Source organism: Neodiprion fabricii, chromosome 6 (genome assembly GCF_021155785.1).
Source record: "Neodiprion fabricii isolate iyNeoFabr1 chromosome 6, iyNeoFabr1.1, whole genome shotgun sequence".
Lineage (NCBI taxonomy): Eukaryota > Metazoa > Arthropoda > Insecta > Hymenoptera > Diprionidae > Neodiprion > Neodiprion fabricii.
In genome coordinates, this window is record NC_060244.1 from 13,211,007 (window position 1) to 13,232,930 (window position 21,924).

The 21,924-nt window shown below is 35.1% G+C and overlaps 2 protein-coding genes across 9 annotated transcripts in view; both read left to right on the top strand.

The window, feature by feature from the left end:
* LOC124185018 (dipeptidase 1-like) overlaps positions 1 to 21,924 on the top strand; it is a 1,685,273-nt gene that overhangs the window by 1,176,860 nt on the left and 486,489 nt on the right. The gene's annotated exons all lie outside the window — the stretch shown is intronic.
* On the top strand, positions 11,183 to 18,477 carry LOC124185021. Of its 5 annotated transcripts, XM_046575327.1 has the most exons (7): positions 11,183 to 11,659; positions 13,295 to 13,368; positions 15,661 to 15,874; positions 16,344 to 17,074; positions 17,276 to 17,432; positions 17,645 to 17,755; positions 17,798 to 18,477. In XM_046575327.1, the coding sequence occupies exons 3-7, from the start codon at positions 15,673 to 15,675 to the stop codon at positions 17,803 to 17,805; spliced, it is 1,209 nt and encodes a 402-aa protein (XP_046431283.1). In that variant the 5' UTR covers positions 11,183 to 11,659; positions 13,295 to 13,368; positions 15,661 to 15,672; the 3' UTR covers positions 17,806 to 18,477. The 5 variants fall into 5 exon arrangements, with proteins under 5 accessions (XP_046431283.1, XP_046431279.1, XP_046431280.1 ...); XM_046575323.1 differs by having other exon boundaries at positions 17,645 to 18,477; XM_046575324.1 differs by having other exon boundaries at positions 13,295 to 13,346; positions 17,645 to 18,477.

Sequence of the window (21,924 nt, forward strand, 5' to 3'; positions counted from 1 at the left end):
TTTCAACGAACAGCTTGGTATTCTATTTCTATCCACAAATTCACCGTCGTATAACGAAGGCTCGCTCTGTCCATCCCACGAATCAACTATAAACAAGAATGGCTCCGTTTTGACATATGGTTGTATATGTTTTTCCAAGAACTGATCATATGTTAGATCATATGGCGGTTACATAAACGTTCAGATATTGTTCCATGAGTCGGTTTACCTTTTGTCGCTCTTTAGGACCAAATTTTCCGCTAACTTCTTGAAGGCAGATGAAGACTCTTGGCAGGAGTTTTCCGGAAAGTGCTAGACCGTATTGGGCAGTATATAAATGTGTCAAGTGATTTAATTGGCTGACAGCAGCTTCTGTAACTTTTTCATCTCGGTGCGACAATGTTCTTTTACTACTGATGTGATATTCGCATCTGGTTTGATCCGTATTTATCACATAATCAGGGTCGAAGTACGGAATTACAGCAGCTGTCTGACGTTGAAACGTCTCTGCAGTTTGCAATAATTCTTCGAACGTACGCTTTTCCTTTTCGTTGACATATTTCCTAACATGTCGCTGCCGGATCCTATGCCTTGCCTTGAACTTATCACACCACGATTCTGAAGCTTCAAATTCAAAATCTGCGGATTGTAATGAAGCCGCTGCTACCATCGCCCACTGCCGCAACATTCTGGTTATAACCATACGCCCTTTATTTCTGACATCTTCAAAACGATCGTAGACCCACGAATCGATAATTTGGTATTTGTCGTGCTTTATTCTACCCTTCTCTATTTGATTCTTTCATCACCACAGCTGTCTAGCACTTGTTAGTTTTCGCAAGGTTTTGGTTGCAATCGTTTTGAATGTCCATTTTGGATGCAGTTTGGCAAGTCTTACTGCCTTTACCTGTATTCGAAAATGAAAGATGATTCTCTTTTCCAATGAATTTTCTCCCCAAAATTTTAACATTATACGAAATTTTCGTTGATACATTTTTTTTTAAATATATACATTAGGCTGATTTATAAAAAACGGCTAATCTTTTTTTCTCAAAATCCTCACATAAAAACTTCCGAGAAGGTGTGAAAAGACGCCTGTAAAAAGCAGAGCCCTCAATATTATTATTAAGAGGTCGCGCATCGGGAATTTCTATTTCCCGTTTAAATAACACAGGAATAAATTTTTTTAAATTTTGCAATTTCGTATTTTTGCAACGGCTCATTGAATTAGCGGACCAAAGCATATTTTTGTAGAAAATTTGACGCTCTACAAAAAAAGTTCTTACAAAGTTTTCTTTAGTCACACTCCTTCAAAAGTTATTCGAGGTCAAAGTTGAACTTACAAAAAAATTCAATGTTTTTTTTTTTCGATGATACTATAAATCTTTTCTCATTATTTTGTTATTTAGAGGATAGATTTCGGAACAATTACATTTTTAAATAGTCAAGTGCATCAGTTATGGATTCTCCATGACAACATGTTTATTATTTAACATCGCATTTTTGTGAGGTAACTTTATATTGACTCGACGGCAAAATTAATGATCGAAAAAGCCCAATTAGAGTAAGATATATTTATTAAATATATCTTTATAACAGAATAATGAGAAAAGATTCATAGTATCATCGAAAAAAAAAAAAACATTTAATTTTTTTGTAAGTTCAACTTTGACCTCGAATTGAAGGAGTGTGACTATTGAAAACTTTATAAGGACTTTTTTTGTAGAGCGTCAAATTTCCTACAAAAATATGCTTTGGTCCGCTATTTCAATGAGCCGTTGCAAAAATACGAAATTGCAAAATTTAAAAAAATTTATTCCTATGTTATTTAAACGGGAAATAGAAATTCCCGATGCGCGACCTCTTAATAATAATATTGAGGGCTCTGCTTTTTACAGGCGTCTTTTCACACCTTCTCGGAAGTTTTTATGTGAAAATTTCGAAAAAAAAATTAGCCGTTTTTTTTTAATCAGCCCAATATACATTTCAATTTACCTTCGTTTCTGGTGGAACTGGATCGCTTTCTAGATTATTATCACTTTTCCGGGTGAAGTGGAAAGCTTTTCTTTGACGATTGTATGTGCAGTATACCCTTCACCGACTTCCCCTACAGTGTCCACTACAGTTTTCTCTGCAGTCAAGAGTTCGGTTTCTTCAGTAACCTCTTCGCCGTTTATTAGATCGATGATTTTTTCCGCCATTTCACTACCCAAGATTTTTGATCGGTTGGATTTGATTGTTGGTGTTTTAATAATGACATTTAATTTCTCTAACAGTTTCATGCAATAGTACGCTGCGGATATTATTTCTCCTTTGATTCCATGGCTCGTAATTTCACAATCGTTCACAATATCCACAGATTCTCCTGTAATATACTCGTCCTGAAGATCGGTTTGCGAGGTCCCTGCTACGGGCTTTGAGATCTAACTCGGAAATGATGTGTTTCCCCTATTGATTCCCTTGAGGACACAAAACCAGCTAGGCAAGTCAGGATCGGTTGAATAAAAGACCATCCGTGCAGTCTGCAAGTATAGAGGGGTATACTTGCTAGCTGACCGAACCCCGATTCTCGGGAAAGACTACGCAACCCACCAATATTATTAACAAGACACGCTACAGGAATTTCACCGGGAACAATTTCGAAGAATTTTCTCATTTTATTTGTTTATTTTTTTTTTTTTTTTAAATTCATTTACGAGACACAAAATTCATCGACGAATAGACAGCATTATTTCAACACACATTGACAAGAAAGATTCGTAAAGTAATCTTCTACGGACACGGGTAGTTGAAAAAGAAAAAAACAATAAGAAAAAAAAACGAGCACATCGTGTTTCGAACACGGGGTGCAAGAGCTTGGGGTCGGTACGCTAGCCGCTGCGCCAGCGCTTTGGTTGAAACTGAGGTGCGCTGAAAGGTAGGTACGGTTCGTCGAAAACTTTGACCATCATTTTCTCGGATACGGTTGCGTTTCTACGGATAAACCGAAACACGTGTCCGATGATTTTGATCCCTTTTCCACTAAGCAAAGTTTCGAGGAAATCGGAGGATTCCACTTAATACGTTCCCTTCGTTAGAAAGTTTTCAGTAAAGAATAGAGTTCACGAGAGAACGGGATGTCTAGGCAGATAAGAAATGCAGCGTAAAGCTTAGTATAAAAATTTAAACCGTGAAAATCAAACAGAAGTACAACCTTTCATTTTGTTTAAATTTATTTTCACCGTTAGTTTTGACAATTTATCTCATCTGAGCGCAGAACGTGACACTGGACATTTTTTGTTTTTTTTTGTTTTGAACAATTTACTTTGATTAAAATTTATTTTGATTGACCTTCCAAAAACTATACAACGTGTCGGTTTCTCTGTCCTACACTGTTTGTATACCAGAATTTCACCTTGCGTAGTAAAATCAGGCAGCCAAGGTAATCCCTTATCTGCAGGATAAAAATTGTATAGGGGTCATCAACCCGAGACTGAAAGTAGAGAGGCGACTTTGTTCATACCCAGTTCGCAAACAGAAGGAAGCACAGGCTAACCCGTGTCTCTGAACAGACGACATACTCCTCGATCTATTGTCTCCGTATACGTTGCATAAACATGACTGCTATGTACATACGTAAGGGCGCATAAGAGAGAGGAGATTGTTCATAAATCAAGGTGGCTTTGGAATTACCTAAGTCCACATAGCTAGATGATTCAGGGTGTTTTTGAGTCGGAAAAACTGATCTTTCTTTTTGCTCGTCAGAAGAGGTCCTTTAAATTATCGACCTCTACCTTAAATTCAGTATTCAGGACACAGAGCCACGCAATAACGGGGTTTTCTCATAGGCTCTAGCCTCGAGGAAAACCGCATACGTTACAATACGTCTATACTACTTCTGATGAAATATTGCATTATATAATACATATTATTGGAGCAAGTGCCCTGTTATTGAATGTACAAAATAAAATCACAAAATTATGTAAAATTGCGTCGACTATACAACCTTCGACACCCATGATCCACACCTATTTCTAGATAATACACGATGGTTACGAGGTGTGACGTTCAGATATGCCGACGATTCAGTCATATAATCTGAAAAAATAAATTTAATTGTTACAAATGTTTCAAAATAGTATTTCATTTGTAATAGAATGTTGAAATGAAGACCATGTATATACAATTGCAGTATTTCATGTAAAATTCAATAGCCAAATTCGCTGCCTCCAGATCGTAATTTATTGAATGATTAACTCCAAGTTGTTAACCTGGTTAATCGGTACATTCAATAGACAGATACAAAATGTGGCACAAGCGTGCAAGATTATTCCTTCACCTTGGATATACTCTGTACGGGGTAAAACTAAATTTTGTGTCACGGCTCAGTCAGGTGATTCTTCAGCTCGTGCAACATTGACCTTGACCCTGAAATTGAAGGAGGAAATTCTCGACATCAAGATAAATGAAACTTTCCAAGGGACCATGGGTGGCAAATGAATTCTTGGTCCATGTTTTTTGTCAATTCCATAATTCCTTTTTTTGGTCTAACGGGTTCATTTGCGATTCATGGTTCCTCGAAGAGTTTTGTTTCTCTCGTTGATGGGATTTTTCTAGTTTCAAAAAATTCGACCTTGAGTTATAACTAGGCCAAGATTAATGTTGCCTGGGAATATTTTGAAAAATTTTCATCTATCTCAAGCTGAAGAATCACCTGGTAAAGCAGTGACTCAATATAACATTTGGTTTTACCTAGTGAAAGTATAAATCTTTTTACTTTTCTGAGAAACGTTATTCTCGCTATTAGCGACACTTGCATTGTATGGGCCGAGTTTGGTTAATTATGAGTAATATAATTGAATAATACCTTTTTTTATGATTCTGAATTGGTTTCCATGAGACTGGTAGCTAATCAACTATCTAAGAGTGAACAAAACAAAATCATATCTTTGATTGTAGTTCAACTATATCTTGTATCGAATTTTGGTTCAAGGTATTGTATCTCAGAATGTTGTTTAACAAACATTGTATCTCTATATTAAAAACATAAGATATGCGATGTTGCTTAACCAAATTTTAAAATGTACGATTTCATTGAGCCAAAATCAGACACAAGATAGAGTTGAACCAAATTATGAGATTCGGTGTTTTCCTGCACAGTTGTCGACGTTTGACTTGAAATATCCACTCTACTTTGATATTGTAACGTTTGTCGAACGTCACGAAATAAATATGGGTTCGTGAACTTAATTAGCGAATCAATGAAAGGCGGAAATTAAATATTGAGTAAATGGTTTAATAGCAGGTAAGCGTTTCCAGTTTAACGTCAGAAACAAGACAGTTTTTACAATAATATCGGTTGTCGCAGCAGCCTTATTCATTTTATGACATATGACGTCTTGCATGTCTTTTATCTGCGATGACTACTAGATCAGTTGAAAAGAAAGTAAAATGGGTGATTTTACCCTTGGTAATAATATCAATTTAATCTGTAGTCAGACTTTTAGGTCGATAGTAAATTTCAAAAATCACTTGGTCAATTGTAATGTTACCCTCTATCCCTGGAGTATTTGATGAATTCTTCACGTTTAGTTGTACTCTATCCATTTCGAGCATGTCCGGATGTGACTATTGCTATACACAACTTGATATTGGAGAAGTATCTGAAATTTTGATATTAATTAGGCATGGAAAAAATATAGGTCATATTAGGATGTTCCATGAAAAAAAAATTTTTTTTGTTCTTTGAACGCTTCTCAAATTTTTTAAAAAGTACCTCAAAGTATGTCAGCCAAATATCTCACCCAAATATGAGCTCGTAATGTTAATATTTGGAGGTGTCTATTTGATTTCTCCCGTTTCCTATGCAAATAACACGTGGATCCGAGAATTTGTGGATTATTTTTTCTGGTGAACGGCTTAATCTACATACGATCTAAATGTAGCGTCTTGTAAGAAATTTGACGCTCTACAAAAAAGCACAGATGTATAATTTTTTCTGAATTCAACGGTTCAAGGGACATTAGCCTGTAAACATCAAGTCCTATAGAATTTTGTCATTTTTCTGAAATTTCGAGATATTTCTGCTGTGTGCTTTTTTGTGTAGTGTTACGCCCCGACGTACTGCCTTGGCGTACCTTTTTAAAAATTTCATTTTGTTTCATTTCTTCAATTTCTTCAATTATTTCATCACAATCTCATATTCTAATAAGGTCACGTACAGTCCTCGGCATCCGCTGAAATTGTATCTTATTTGCTGACACCAGGAACTGCGCTATAGAATTGCTGAGCTAGTAACAGTGGCGCTCACCCCGGGAATATCTCTCTTTTTAAGTCAAAATTATCATCAATAATTATAGACCAGGCAATAGAGATTTTTTCCGGCGAAAAATTTGAGCAGGATACCGCAAGTGCCATCGCACAAAAGACAGTCCGTAGATGTATAGTGTTATGTTTTTGACTCGCAAATATGGGCGGTTAATTTGTTATAAACAAAAAACATAAAAAAAACGCTTTTTTCCGTTTTTCGCTTGTAAAAGCTGAACCGATGGAGCAATCTTAGTGCTCTGAACAGACGAATTGTAGAGAATAAAAAGACAAAAAAAATTAGCCTTATGCAGTATCGATCAGATTAATATTAACGGAGAAAATTTGATAAAACCGAAAAAATCTGCGTATTTTTTTAAATTCAGAACTTCGCCATTTCCAAAGTTGTAGTAAATTAAATAATTGAAAGTAGTGATTTACGGGTACTTTACGTGTGCACAATCCAGGTGCTGTCGGATAATTAGTTTTTGCGTAATTGCGATTTTAATTTGTTCATGAAGTATCTTGCAGAGCGGCTGGATGCTCTGGTAGTGGTCCGATTTTCATTTCGGAAACGGATTTCGAAAGTAGAAGTATATCACTACAAAACGTCTATCCTGATTTTGCGTTAAAATGCTGCGAAATGGGTGAAAAATGCCCGTAAACATGACCAAAAACGGCAAAGAGCGCGAAAGCGATCGAGTTGTGGTGGTACAAGGCAGACGCGGGGCGGTGAGTATATATGTATAGTAGTACAAGCACGCGGCGCACAAATATGAATGTTCACATCTGATGATCTTAGCAAATACTGGAGCGATTTTGACGTTTTTCTTTTGATTTTGTGGTAAATTAACCCGCTAAAACCGATTCTTCACTCGGTTCGCTTTAATATTCAGCGAAAATGCTACTTCTAGCAATATATTCTTATATTGATATGAAATTAGGAAGTAGAAGTGAAATTGAAATATAAACTGCCAGGAAACTTATTTATTGAAGTCTTTTTTTTTCTTATTACAATTATTCTATAAGTGGTCATAAAAATATGAAAATCGCTACAGTAGTTGCTGAGATAATCGGATGTGAAGATTCGTATTTGTGCGCCGCGCGTTTGTACTAGTATACAATTAGGGTGCTTCGTTTCAGACGACTATTTTTTTTTTTACTCCATAGACGAAATGTCACTCTAAACATATAAAAAAAAATTCCCACCAAAGCCTAGCTCTCAATTTTAATTTTAAGTACTCGCTAAATGAATTTGAAATTTTCCCATTTAATTAACACCTAGAAATAATTTTTTTTTGTCAATTATCTATAGCATCGCGAGTTTTCATTCTATTTAATTGACCATGGCCGGAAGTTTTGGAGGGATCCTTTCTCTTTAAAAGTTTCTACAGCTAATTTAGAATGTATGAAGTATCTCGCCACTAAAAAATTGTAAGATTGATTTTTGCTAATAAATTATGGTTTTTTTCATTTTCCTCCTAAACTACTAACTTGACAGCATAATTGTAAAGGACCTTTTTTGTAGGAAATTCAATTTTTAAAAGTTTTATCAGCCGAAACTGTATAACTGATAATTTCCAATACAAAATTAAATAATCACAAGAAAACTATTAATATCACTATTTTATCCGCATATTTGACAATTTTTATACCCAAATTGTTATAAATGTAATAAAATAGACGTGATTGTAATGTATCCTAATCTTCAAATGTCTTCGCCCGATCATTCTGAAGTCTTCACCCATTACTGCTACTCTCAACCAGAGAACATAGGTTTGTCCTCCTACTTTTTCATTGACCACTTTTTTTTATTATTTATATCAACATATAATGATTTTAATATTCTCGATAAGATTTTTCCAATCTAGCTATTTATTGTGATTAATCAATTAAAAAAAAAAGAAAAAAGTGAGGCATCGGGGAATCGAACTCAAAACTTTTAATTCTTCCATGTACATTATATAAAACTCTAAAACTTCCGGCCATGGTCAATTAAATAGTATGAAAACTCGCGATGCTATAGATAATTGACAAAAAAAAATTATTTTTACGTGTTAATTAAATGGGAAAATTTCAAGTTCATTTAGCGAGTACTTAAAATTAAAATTAAGAACTAGGCTTTGGTGGGAATTTTTTTTTACATGTTCAGAGTGATATTTCATCTATGGAGTGTAAAAAAAAGGCGTCTCAAACGAAGCACCCTACTATATATACTTACCGTCTCGCGTCTGCCTTGTACCCCCACAACTCGACCGCTTTCGCGCTCTCTGCCGTTTTTGGTCATGTTTACGGGCATTTTTCACCCATTTTGCAGCATTTTAACGCAAAATCAGGATAGACGTTTTCTAGCGATATACTTCTACTTTCAAAATCCGTTTTCAAAATAAAAATCGGACCACTACTAGAGCATCTAGCCGCTCTGCAAGATACGTCATGAAAAAATTACAATCCCAATTATGCAAAAACTAATTATCTGACAGCGCCGGGATTGTGCAGACGTGAAGTATCCATAAATCGCTACTTTCTCGCGAAAACCCAGCGCTACAACTTTGGAAATAGCTGAGTTATAAATTTAAAAAAAAAGCAGATTTTTCGGATTTTCCAAATTTTCTGCATTAATATTAATCCGATCGAGACAGTATAGGGCTCATTTTTGAGTCTTTTCATTTTCTACAATTCGTCTGTTCAGAGCACCAAGATTGCTCCATCGGTTCAGCTTTTACAAGCGAAAAACGGAAAAATAGCGTTTTTTACATGTTTCTTGTTTATAACAAATTAACCGCCCATATTTGCGAGTTGAAAACATAACACTATACATCTACGGACTGTCTTTTGTGCGATGGCACTTGCGGTATCCTGCTAAAATTTTTGGCCGGAAATCACTCATTTCCCAGTAAACATGAGCCGGTTAAAATGTGGTTGAAGAAACGTTAAGGTCGTATAATTATGGTATAGGTAGAAAATATTACCGTGTTCGATATACGGTAATTTTTCAGTAAAATATTAATCGTTGTCTCTCCACAAATATTACACGATTTTCATTACACGTACATTTAAACAACGGTTTCTAGACTAATAATCAACGTTTTGTTTACTAGTTCAATTGCTAATTTAAATTCGTTAAAAACCGGTATATTTATAGATATTAAAATACAAATTTTCTACGTTTAATCGTCAACGTTTTGTTGTGGTAAGCGAGATTCGTAGTATAAACGTGTGGTAAAACCGTTTATATTTCTAGTCTTATGAACAGTTAATATACATGTTTTATTCCTTCACCGGTAACACAAGTTTAACGTTTCATTCACTGCTTTTCTACAACATTTAAACAACGGTTTCTAGACTAATAATCAACGTTTTGTTTGCTAGCTCAATTGTCAATTTAAATTCGTTAAAAATCGGTATATTTGTAGGTATTAAAATACAAAATTTCTGCGTTCCATCATCAACGTTTTATTGTGGTAAGCGAGATCCATAGTATAAACGTGTGGTAAAATCCATTATATTTCTAGTCTCATGAACAGCTAATATACATATTTTATTTCTTCACCAGTAACACAAGTTTAACGTTTCGTATAGTTACCATACCTTGCCAATATGTTCTCATTAATTGTTTAATAATTAGGTCAATACACTTTTGATCTACTGATCACATGTAATACGTGAAAATTACGTCGTACATAGACTTGTCACATCGATACACAGAATTATATACCTACTCGGGCCGAAACGTAAACAAGATTTGTTTCGTACCTTTCTGACCTTCATATCCAAGAATACTACCCTTTTCAACATAGTGAGGGCAGGAATCAACTTTTACATCATTTACTTAGATATTGTGATGCTTGAATTTGGAACTATAATCATTATATTCAAGTTTTTCTCATGTTAGCAGTGACTAAAATTCAACGTTTTGTTATCCTCCTCAGCACGTTTTTCTGATTACCTTAAGGGGGTATTCTAGTGTAGAAATTTGAAAAAATCGATTTTTTTTTTTTTTATATTTTCAAAGCTTAACCTTTCAAGAATGTGTCCTTAAGAGGACAAGTCAAAATTTCAATTATTTTCAGAGATATAGCTATTTTAGTGACACGTCTTCAATACTGGCTCGGCTGGAACGAATTTTACTCGAAACTTTAAACGCGTTTTTCTCAAAACTACATTTTTCAAAACGGTTGACATGATTTCTCAAGTTCTATTGAACCGATTTACTTGAAATTTGGTGAGAATCTTCTCGATACATGTCTCTCTCGCACTAACTATTATTATAACGAAATAATAATTTTTACTATTTTTAAAAAATTTAGAAACGTCCAAAAAAGTCAAAAAAAAACGTATTATTTTTTCGGACAGCCGTAATTTGGCAAAAAAAAATTTTTTTTCGACTTTTTTTTAGTTAGTACGATAGCTGCATTTATGTAGATTAATAATCTTTTTTTTTTTTTTTTTCTGATTTTGAAAATGCTTGCAATCGTGACAACATTGGCGCGCCATTTTTTTTGTACTCCCCACTTCAACAACTCATAGCACTTTCAATTTTGTATTTTTTGACTTGTTTTTTTTTTTTTTTGTAATCGTGAAATAATAATAAACGCCTGATAAAAAAATGGATGGTAAAAATATTTTTTGTTTTTTGTTTATAGCACTTCAAAAAACACCTCGAATTCATGCCTCTACACTAGAATACCCCCTTAAATTTTGTAAACAACTGGTCATTCGATTTCCATTTTTTTTTTTTATTCGATAAACTAGTAAGTATCATCAAAAATATGAAAAAATTCAGGTGACATAACACTAGAAGTGATAATTTTATTCTACGTAATATTGTAAAGTAGAACAATATGTTACCTCCATTTTTTCAAATTCTTTTCCTTGTGTTATTGTTAATTCCCCAACATAGGAAAAAAAAGTTGAAAAATCGATGAACAGATTTTTTTACAAAGGTCACCAAGAAATTACGTAGTTGAGCATATAAGTGCATCCCTTCGCGGCGTCTTTATTAATTGTAAAACATACGTTTTCCTATACCATAATGTATATATTGGAATAACCCATGCTAGGAAAGCGAGTGGCCGTAGATGAAGCTCGTGTACCATGGATGTTACATATACGTATAATGAGCGCATGTGTCAAACGACAAGCGGTCGCGAAGAATCGAGAATGTCCTAGCGTGAAATACTCGCGCCTCTTCTTCTGCCTCTGATTGGCTCGCTAGGTCAGCGTGTTGTAACTCGTACGGTTCCTGCACGCTGAGAGCCGAGGACGACGCGCCAGAATGCCCCCCCACCACCGTTCGCGAAGGCTCTCAGCTCACGCGATCAGTGAATCAGTCTAATTTGACCAACTTCCGAGGTCAGTGCACGTCCGTGTTTATGTGAGCCTTCATAAGCTGGTAAGTACAAATGTATTTTCTATGTGGAAAAATTTATCACTATGATTCAATACAGACGAAAATGACAATACAGGCGTAAATAACCTGACAATAAAAAGAAGAAACAAATACTTTGTGATTGCGTCGTACTTGCTTTTGAACGTCGCCGAAAGGATGTAGGCACAATAGAATTGCTTGTAGGTAATGCTATAAGAAGCATGTGTATGGTATGGAATATATACTGATTGCAAATAGAAGCCGCGAATATTTATTGTTAGCTTCACTCTTACTTGTGCAGGCATCGTTTTTCTTTTATAAGGTTATCCAGTGAAATAGATCGCCAACACATACGCATTATGTACGAATGAACGATCATTTAGTGGCTGCATCTTTTCCCAATAAACACACAGTGGTTGAAATGATATATGTATAATAGACCTGTCAAGACACGTTGAGAGAACGTTGAAATGGCACATAAAGATTATTCTACCTAGAATACAGGTGTTAAATACTATGTATTTTCAGGTACGATATCCGCCTGTTATACGGGATTCTTGTAGTTCATGAAATTCGTACAATTCCCGTGAATTATACGCCTATTCCGCGTCCAATGCGGAATTCACCGGCATATATTCACGTGTTTTCTACGTATATACAGATACGTTTATTTAAGTGATGTGTGGGACACGAATAATTTATCGACATCCACTTCAGTTCCACAGCGGTCACGTTTCTTAAACGTCTATTCAACGTACGTGTGTTTATTGGGTTCTACATTAATCAAATTTGCGTATATTATACGTAAATACTCAGCAATGAACGTGATATGGTGTGGTAGCCGCTTTTTTTTTTTTTTTTTACAATACTGTAATGCTTTCAAGTTCGATTCGCTGACCTCAAACTTTTTCAGTGCTTTACGTTTCTTGAAATTCTCCCAAAAAATTTCATAGATAGTGTTTCACATCTCTAGTGAAATGTCAAATAATTTTCATATTCAGATGTTAGAAAGTTTTCTTGAAAAAAATTGACATACCAAAAGAATGAAATTGCCCTGATTAGGGAGGTTTATCTTTATCGGGATTACGCAATTAACCCTACGATTAACTTATTTTTCCCACTTTCCGTCTGTGCACGGGGTCTTTTATGGAACAGCCAGATTTTCCATATGTTTCAGGATTTTGCAAAATCAGAACAAGTTTGGGGTTACCTCTCAAAGTATGTCTACTATACATTATCTAAAAGTTGTCGGGATTGAAAATTTTTGTTCATCAAAATTGTAATATTCCCAAAAATGCATGAGAAATTTAGGATCATAATTTCTACAGTTTCCTCAAAGACCCAGTGTACAGACGGAGGATTAATTACCGGATAAATAAACACTGTTGAGGGTTTCATAAACGTTTTAATGCCGTTGAATTCGTCATTGTGCAAACATCTTTTCGATGTAAAATTGAATTTAATTTATTCACACGACTTTACCACCATTGTGTAACCGGTTATTGAATATATATATATAGAACTTTGGTTGAATTATTGGGATATTATATGTAGATTGTAGATATATGTGATTGTACAATGAGTTCATTGTCAGCCTAAAAGTATGGTGAATTTTCTGAAGGCTGATTATTAACGTTCTTTTCTTTCTATTGTTCACAGGGGCGCACAAATATAAGTGGATGTAATACGAGACTGACTGGTACATTTTAACGTAAAAATTTAGTTTGGTGTATGTAAGTACAGATCATTATATAATAATATGCCTCTTGATTTGAAAGTCTTAAGCAAAAGACTGTTGCGTCGGAAAAAGCCGAAAATATAAATAGAGCGTTTCTTGATCTCACGAACAATGACATCGCGAAAAAACACATTTTAACATCGGAATCTCATGAAACCCTTTTGGATAGGAATGCTATGTATACCGAAGAAGCTGAAGGTGCAGCTATTTGTCATGATTATAATGTTGTTCGCGTTGTTGAAAATAACGATAATAGAAAAACCGTGGATCATGATCACAGTAGTGTAGAGTCAGATAGCTATTTTAGTGACAATGAAAGCGTTGGATTATCATTACTTAGTTCTGAAAATGTTTCGAGCTGTGAAAGTGACGAATCACGTTGTAATAATGAATGCGATTTTGTTCAAAATTTACAAACCTGGGCATGTATGAATAACATTACGCATACCGCAATAGATCAATTGCTTGTGTTATTAAAACCAATGCACTCTGTTTTACCAATAACTGCGAGAACTCTCCTTCAAACACCAGCTTGCACCAGTACGTTACATCTTGAAAACGGTGAAATGTGTTATTTCGGATTAGAGAATGGTTTGAAGAGCAAACTTGAAGGAGGTCTTAAAAATGAAATACAGCCTGTAAGTGTATTGCAAGTCGATTTTAATATCGATGGTATTCCTGTTTTCAAAGGTAGCGGAACGTCTTTCTGGCCGATTTAGGGACGTAGTGTCAATTTGATCGACGATAGTCCGTTTGTAATTGCCGTTTTTTATGGGATGGGTAAACCTATGCCGTTATCTTTGTATTTGGAAAATTTTATTCAAGAGACATTACATTTAACCGAAAATGGATTTGAATTTAATGGTAAAAAATACGTCTTGCAAGTTCGTCTTTTTGCGTGCGATGCTCCTGCAAGATCTATGTTGAAAATGTGCTTAGGTCATTCCGGTAAGACTGCTTGTGAGAGATGTAAGATATGTGCTATTCGTATTGGCAATAAGCTCTGTTATCCTGTTGGTAAGAAATTTCGGAGGCGAAAAGATCGTCACTTTTTTTGCCGCGTAAACACAATCGTCATATAAAAGGACGCTCACCTCTCTTACGTTTATACCTAGGGCTAGTGACGCAATTTGTTTTAGATCCCATGCACTTATTTTATTTGGGAGTTGTAAAAAGACTGATTCTCAAATATTGGGTCGAGGGTTCACGTGATAGTAAATTATCCAAGCAAGTTATATCGATTCTTGAACGTTTGATAAAAAAGTTGGCTCGATATGTTCCTGCGGAGTTTCCTCGGAAGCCCCGAGAATTGAAAGAATTGAAAAGATGGAAAGCAACAGAATTTCGCTTTTTCGTGTTATATTCCGGACCGGTTCTTGTGCGAGACGTGCTAAGCTCAAAAAAGTATAAGCATTTTCTGTCGTTGTCTGTCGCTGTATACATACTGTCAAATGCAAAGTTGTTTTCAAAGTTCGGTAAAATCGCGAAAGCGTTACTGAAAAAATTTGTCGCTCAGGGTGCTAAGTTATACGGACCTCACTTTGTCGTATACAATGTTCATTCTCTGCTGCACGTAATAGATGATGTTAAACGGTTTGGCCCACTAGAGGAATACAGTTGCTTTGTATATGAAAATTATTTAGGCCACTTGAAGCGTCTTATTCGGTGAAAACGGTCTCCACTGCAGCAATTAGGTAATCGACTCGCAGAACCGAATTGCGTACGTAAGACTAGATCCCAAAAAAAATATGTTGCCAAATTCAAATCTTCAATCAACTCGCAGGAATGTCAGTCATTGCAAACTAGCAGATTCAAAATATCAATAAAACAGCCGGATAATATAGTGGTCTGTGGTAAAGAAATACTCGTTGTAAAATCGATTGTTAATATTCATGGAGACTACAGAAAAGTGGGTACTCCTTTCAAATATAAGCGGGATTTTTACAAAAATCCTATAAAATCGTTGAAACTGGGAATTTTTTTTGTCAGAAGCTTTAATCGTGCAAAGTCTTTTTCTGTAAGTGAGATATCCCACAAATGCATTTGTTTCCCATTTAAAGATGGCTTTACTGTTATCCCGATATTACACGAAAGAATATAAGCAATGATAATCCAAAAGTTAGCTTTTTCTGATTTAGCCCGTGTTCTACAAAAATTCATCATTTCTAATACATTAATCAAATTTAACAATCAGTTAATATGAAAGGTCGTGGATCTCATCACTTACAAATCATAGCTGATTATAACACCAAACTTAAAATTTTATACTTTCAACACTTGTATTCAGGGCAGTAAAACGATGTATGCCATTGTTGAATTCGTGGTTGGCGAGAAGCGAGAATGTGCATTAGTGCCAGTTTTGTGTCTGGTGGATAATAATACCATCTGCTACTGGCCACGCACGAAGAATGAGGAGCATTTCCTAAAATTAGTCAAATCAAAGGCAATATATCAGAAAACATGGCCCAAGTATCCTGTTCACAACGTTCTGCATACTGGAGGTGATTGCTTACACTTATTCACTAGTACTGATCCTTGATGCCATATTCCTTACTTCTTTGATTTGATATTATTCATTTATTCATATTCAAAGTGATATTAATATAATACTGATAAGTACATAATTTATGTTCGTGTATATATATGTATATAGTGAGTCATTCATCAAAAATTGCATGATATTTGTTTTCAAAATGAATACATGAAACACAATTACATGTCTCAGGTTGTTAAATTAATTTTGTTCAATATGTTGCATGATTTATAAGACACATAAAACGAGCAACATGATATTCATTTCAATTTTGTGTCGTGCTCATCTCTAATTGACCATCAATTATCGATTTCGTATCATGTCTTTTGTATCACATTTGGTGTTACTGTTCTTCACTGCGGTGTGTTGTTAAGATGATATTTCTTAATTAATAATATATATACCAATGTATTTCATAACTGATATTTCCTGAACAGAAAGCTTCGACGCACTACAAAAGACGATGACGCACATCATAGAACACGGTACATCCGAGGAAGATGGCACAGTTTACACCATTAGTAAGAAATCCACAGGGCATTGTTATGAAAGAGAGTCGCAGAGCAATGATGAAGATGAAGAGGGCAGTGATGAAGCTGTCGTACGTGAAAATATATCCAAAAAGCGTAAACATACAAAGAAATCCAAGAAGAGCAAAAAGAAGAAGGTAAAGCGTCAACGTGAGACGTCTTCAGATACTGCAGATGATACATCATCAGTTGATGAAAATTCTCCAGCAACACACCATCCCACTTCGAACCCACGACAGAATTTCAACATATCCAATGCATCACCTGTTATCGTTTCTGTAAATGAGACAGCTCGCCCTTCAGCCCACAGTTTTACAAGGTCGGTAACTGAATATGACCTATCAACGTCACAAACTTTAGCCTCAATCTCGAATTTGGTAGCTGAAGCTGCAGCTGTAGTTGCATCCCGAAATCCACTGAGGCCCATTGACGAGAAAGCTCTACAATATTTGGAACGTATAAAATCTTGTGTAGACCAGAATCAACTCATGCTGAGGAAAATCATATCGAGGCAGCAAGCAACTAACGTGGACAGCGTACAAAGGCCAGAGGTATTTCCAACGCTTCCAATTGAAACAATGGAAGAATTTGCGAACCTCGAAGAACTTCTCAAATCGAATGAGCATCGAATATACCTGGCGAGTAGTGCTTATGGAATGCACGGTTATGAAAATTTAGTATGAATGGGGATATTATTTCAAATATTTAGTCTGAGTGAGCTCATTATTCCAGAATCTAGAATACATCTGATGTGCAATCTGTCTCAGCATATAAAAAGTCATATCAGAATATCGAGATACTTCTTGATTGAGATGGGTAACTACTGAATTTCTTTGTAGACACAAAAACTATCCTCTATTGGAGGCACAAGTGGCCGTCAATGCGTATTGGCTGTTCTCAAGTCATTACTAACAAACGAATTAGCCATGCAGTTCAATTGGGCTGGTAGAGATAAAATTGCTTTCCAAAAGACACTGGTGATGCAAGTTATTTACGGTAATTCAAAAATAATTTGATTTCCATAAAAATTTCGACTTTACTTATAGGGTACTCTCAAATAAATATAGAACAAAAACTTTCATTGATATACAAACCAAGTGTACGTACAGTGTAAATGATATACATTAATAATATTTATTTATGTATTGTTGAAATTCATTGCAGTTAAAGTTTTCATGTCACATTTTGGTGACTTTGCCTTTTTTCAGATGCTGTTAAAGCTACTTTCCATGGTAAGGAATTAGTAAGCGATATCAAGGAAGCGAATATTGCAGCTGCAGTTAAAGATTGGTTGAAACTCGCTCGATCGCGATACTCCTACGTACCTAAAAGACGCCTTCAATAGTATCTGTGTTCTCTTCCGAAATAATGTGTCAATACTTTTTCTAACTCACTCTGCCAGGATTGTGATTTTTTTTCAAGTCCCAAGAGAAAGCTAACGATTTTCCTCATTGAGGTGTATCCACTGTATAATTAGTTTGTTTTATGTTTCATTCGTTGTCAAACCACTCGTATCCGATACAAGTTTTTGTTTGTTTAGATTTACTTAAGTTTACTGTATGTTGTACTTCTATACTCAAGTCCGGAGTAAATGAAAGATAACGATTTTCCTCATTGAGGTACAATCATTGTATGATTATTTTGTTTCATGTTTTATTTGTTATCAAAGTACTCGTATCGGATACAAGTTTTTGTTTGTTTATATTTACGTAAGTTTACTATTTGCTATAGCTACTATACTCTTGTGAGTATATCTATGCAATGTAAGTATACGTATTTGTAAAAGACTGTGTGTATATTACATCCCTGTCAACTTTGACGGATTAGCAGTGATATCGAGGAAGTGAATGCTCCAGCTGCGGTCGAATAATAATTAAAACTTATGCGTACTGCGTACCTAGACAACGCTTTCTATAGCGTCTGTGTTCTTTTTTGAAATAATGTGCCAATACTTTTTATTATTTTACTTTGTCAGGATTGTGATTTTTTACCTAGTCCCGAGATGAAAGCTAACGATTTTCCTCATTGAGGTGTAACCATTGTATAATCATGTTGTTTTGTGTTATATTCGTTGTCAAACCACTCGTATCCTATACAAGTTTTTGTGTATTTAGATTTACGAATACTACTGTACTGTTGATTGTATGTTGTACTTCTATACTCAAGTCCGGAGTAGATGAAAGATAACGATTTTCCTTATTGAGGTATAATCATTGTATGATTATTTTGTTTCATGTTTCATTTGTTGTCAAACTACTTGTATCGGATACGAGTTTTTGTTTATTTATATTTACTCAAGTTTACTATTCAATTGCTATAGCTACTATACTCTTGTGAGTATATCTATGCAATGTAGGTATTTGTAAAAGACTGTGTATATATTACATCCCAGTCAAGTTTCACGGATTAGCAGTGATATCAGGAAAGTTAATACTCCAACTGCGGTCCAATATTAGTTAAAACTTGCGTACTGCGTACCTAGAAGACGCCCTCTATAGCATCTGTGTTCTGTGTTGAAATAATGTGCCAATACTTTTTATTATTTTACTTTGTCAGGATTGTGATTTTTTACCTAGTCCCGAGATGAAAGTTAACAATTTTCCTCGTTAGGGTATAATCATTGTATGATTATTTTGTTTCATGTTTTATTTGTTATCAAACCTCTTGTATCGGATATAAGTTTTTGTTTGTTCATGTTTACTTAATTTTACTATTTGCTATACTTCTATACTCTTGTGAGTACATCTGTACGATTGAGGTATGCGTATATGTAAAAGACTGTATGTTTATTTATACATCAAAGTCAACATTCACACAGATACATCGTTGGCATAATAAAATGTCCGCATCAATGATACAGACAAACTGGTGTATAAAAAACTACTGTTATGTTTCGGATACATTGTTAAAGCGGATATTTCGATACGTGTGCAATGTAACTATTGTCATTGTTGCCTTGGATGAAAGTACCTTATAATAAATATATATCATGTTTCGCAAAGGTGTGTGCTTTATCTCATTTAGTTGTCCTGTATTTCTCATAAGAATACATAGGTGTGGATGTAAAATAATTAATATCATTTAATTTGTGCAAGTTACCATTACTGAAATAGCTAAGAATGTGAGCGTTGCTGTATCATCTAACCCCTGAGATAAGTCCATATTGACCATACAAGAAGCTTTTAACAGCTTGTGTATTAATATAGTATGTACATGAAAAATTATACCGAAAACATATTCTCAAGTTGGTTGTTACACGTTTATCGGAACCGCGTGATATTCGATTAAGTGTATTCAATTAAACGTATAATAATTGTTTACGGATATCGTTTTTACGTTAAATCAACACACATTAAGTACGTGTATTATTATAAAAAAAATTTTCCAATGAACACGCTTATTAAACGTGTTTGAACCACGAAAAATGGTGGCTGTAACAGGTATATATTAAACGTCTACGTTAACATTTAAATTGCGTTCTCTCATACTTGTTTCATTACGTTTCCGAAAACCGTAATTTCGACGTTTACTTCAACCGTGGAATATCAGGATCATAATCACTAACAGAAAACGTTGATGAACGCAGTCGAAAAAACCTATATCAGGGCGGACATTTTTCACGAGAAAAAACGTATGTGCTGAACGATTATTCAACTATATACAACGTTATTTTTCGACGAATTTCTTACGATTTATTTACCAGCAATGTTTATTGGGTTCATAGAGCATAGAATAGAAAATTTGAACCATGAAAACAACAAGGAGCAGAACCTATAAATTCTTGCAATATCATTTTGTTTTTGTATTTTTGTTTGTTAATTTTCACGGTTAGTTTAAGAATTTAGTTAATCCAAGCGCAGAGTGCGACACCGTATCTAATTTGTTGATTTAAACCTTGTTCACCTGGATTAAAACTTATTTGGGATTACTTTCAAAATTTACACAACGTGTCTGTTTCTCTTTTGTTCGTTACCTCAAAGTAATAGTTACATTTTTCACATAAAATGGTATTTGCTAATTCAGTGTCTGCAATGGCTTATTGCATGTGGCCAAAACCGTCCCGAAAAAGAATGTTTACGTTCACGTTTACAAACGGGGACGGTTTTGTAATAACCATGTCGCACTTATTGCATTTGCCGGTCATCGTATAACTACGTACATCTTTAAACAGATACTCGATCAATTGTGCAGCATTGCATTTTACATTCACAGATTCCACATGTCCAGTGCCTTTGCAATCTAATATTGGAATTAGAAGTAGAATTCGCGCTCTGTCGGCATAGTGCTTCGAAGTTAATCTACTATCCGTAATTAAACTCTGAGCCACTTGTAATAAGACAGGGTTTTTTATTTTCCTGACATATTGTTCATAGAATAGAAATAAGACAAGGGTATTGGCAGTTACTTAAAAGTTTGCATGAAATGGACAACTGTAAGTTTCAACAATGTGGTTTTGGACATCATTGATTGCAGGGTTGCACACGTTATCATTTCGCATGAGTGGTATTCTCACTACTTTATGACTCTGCATGAAGTCGTAGTCTGGGCATGGGACTTGATAGCACTGTAGATGACTTTGAACACGAAAATCCTCCTTTAATTGAGAAAGTTTTAGGTGCAATTAAACCAATATATGAAGATTTATCTTTAGAAAACTCGCTAATAAGATGCTTGGGCTCAGAAACAGAATAATAACGAATCTTTGAATTTACTCATCTGGACTTTCGCACCCAAGTATATGGGTACATGCTGGAACCCACACCATTCAAATTGCTAATTTTATTGTCATATGTACATTTAACGATGGATTTTTACTACTTTTAAAAATAATTGCTGAAAAGGGAATCTGCTGACCCAGAATCCCATGCATTCGTCAAAAAATGGGATCAAGTCCGAATTAACCGCTCCGATCAGCTACGAGCTTCTGACGCTTCCAAGGAAGCTAGAACTGCTCGATCATCTGAAAGAGCTTCACAAAATCTCACGTTTTGAAGTGGAAGAAGGCACATTGTATGGGGCAGGGATCGCTGAGCGAGAAAATGTAAGTATAACACGCCTTTGGACGATTCAGACTGCGCAAAACTCGACCTCAAACTTTAAAGGCGTTTTTCTGAAAACTACTTTTTTCGACACGGTTGGCATGGTATGTCAAGTTCTAATAAACCGATTCACTTGAAATTCAGCACAGAGCTTCTCTATATATTAGAAGATCGCGTAACGAAGCGTTTAAAAAAAAAATTTTTTTACTAGTTTTTAAAAACTCCGAAAGTTGAAAAATAACAGGGAAAAACCGTGACTCATTCTTCACACCACCACAATTTTGCTAAATTTTTTTTTTTTTTGAAAACCCCACGTAGTGCGATAACTACATCAATCTTCTTTAAGAATTTCCAAAAAAATTTTGCTTCAGATCACTGGAAGGTCTGGAATCCTGCCAACCAGGACACGCCATATTTTTGTGAGCCCCCACTTTGCCTCCCTGCAGCTT

Coding starts and splice junctions, on each gene's coding strand:
- LOC124185021 (XM_046575323.1), top strand. CDS start 15,673: ATGTATGCCATTGTTGAATTCGTGGTTGGCGAGAAGCGAGAATGTGCA. Junction 15,875..16,343: donor CAACGTTCTGCATACTGGAG/GTGATTGCTTAC, acceptor TTTCCTGAACAG/AAAGCTTCGACGCACTACAA. Junction 17,075..17,275: donor ATGAGCATCGAATATACCTG/GCGAGTAGTGCT, acceptor ATTTCTTTGTAG/ACACAAAAACTATCCTCTAT.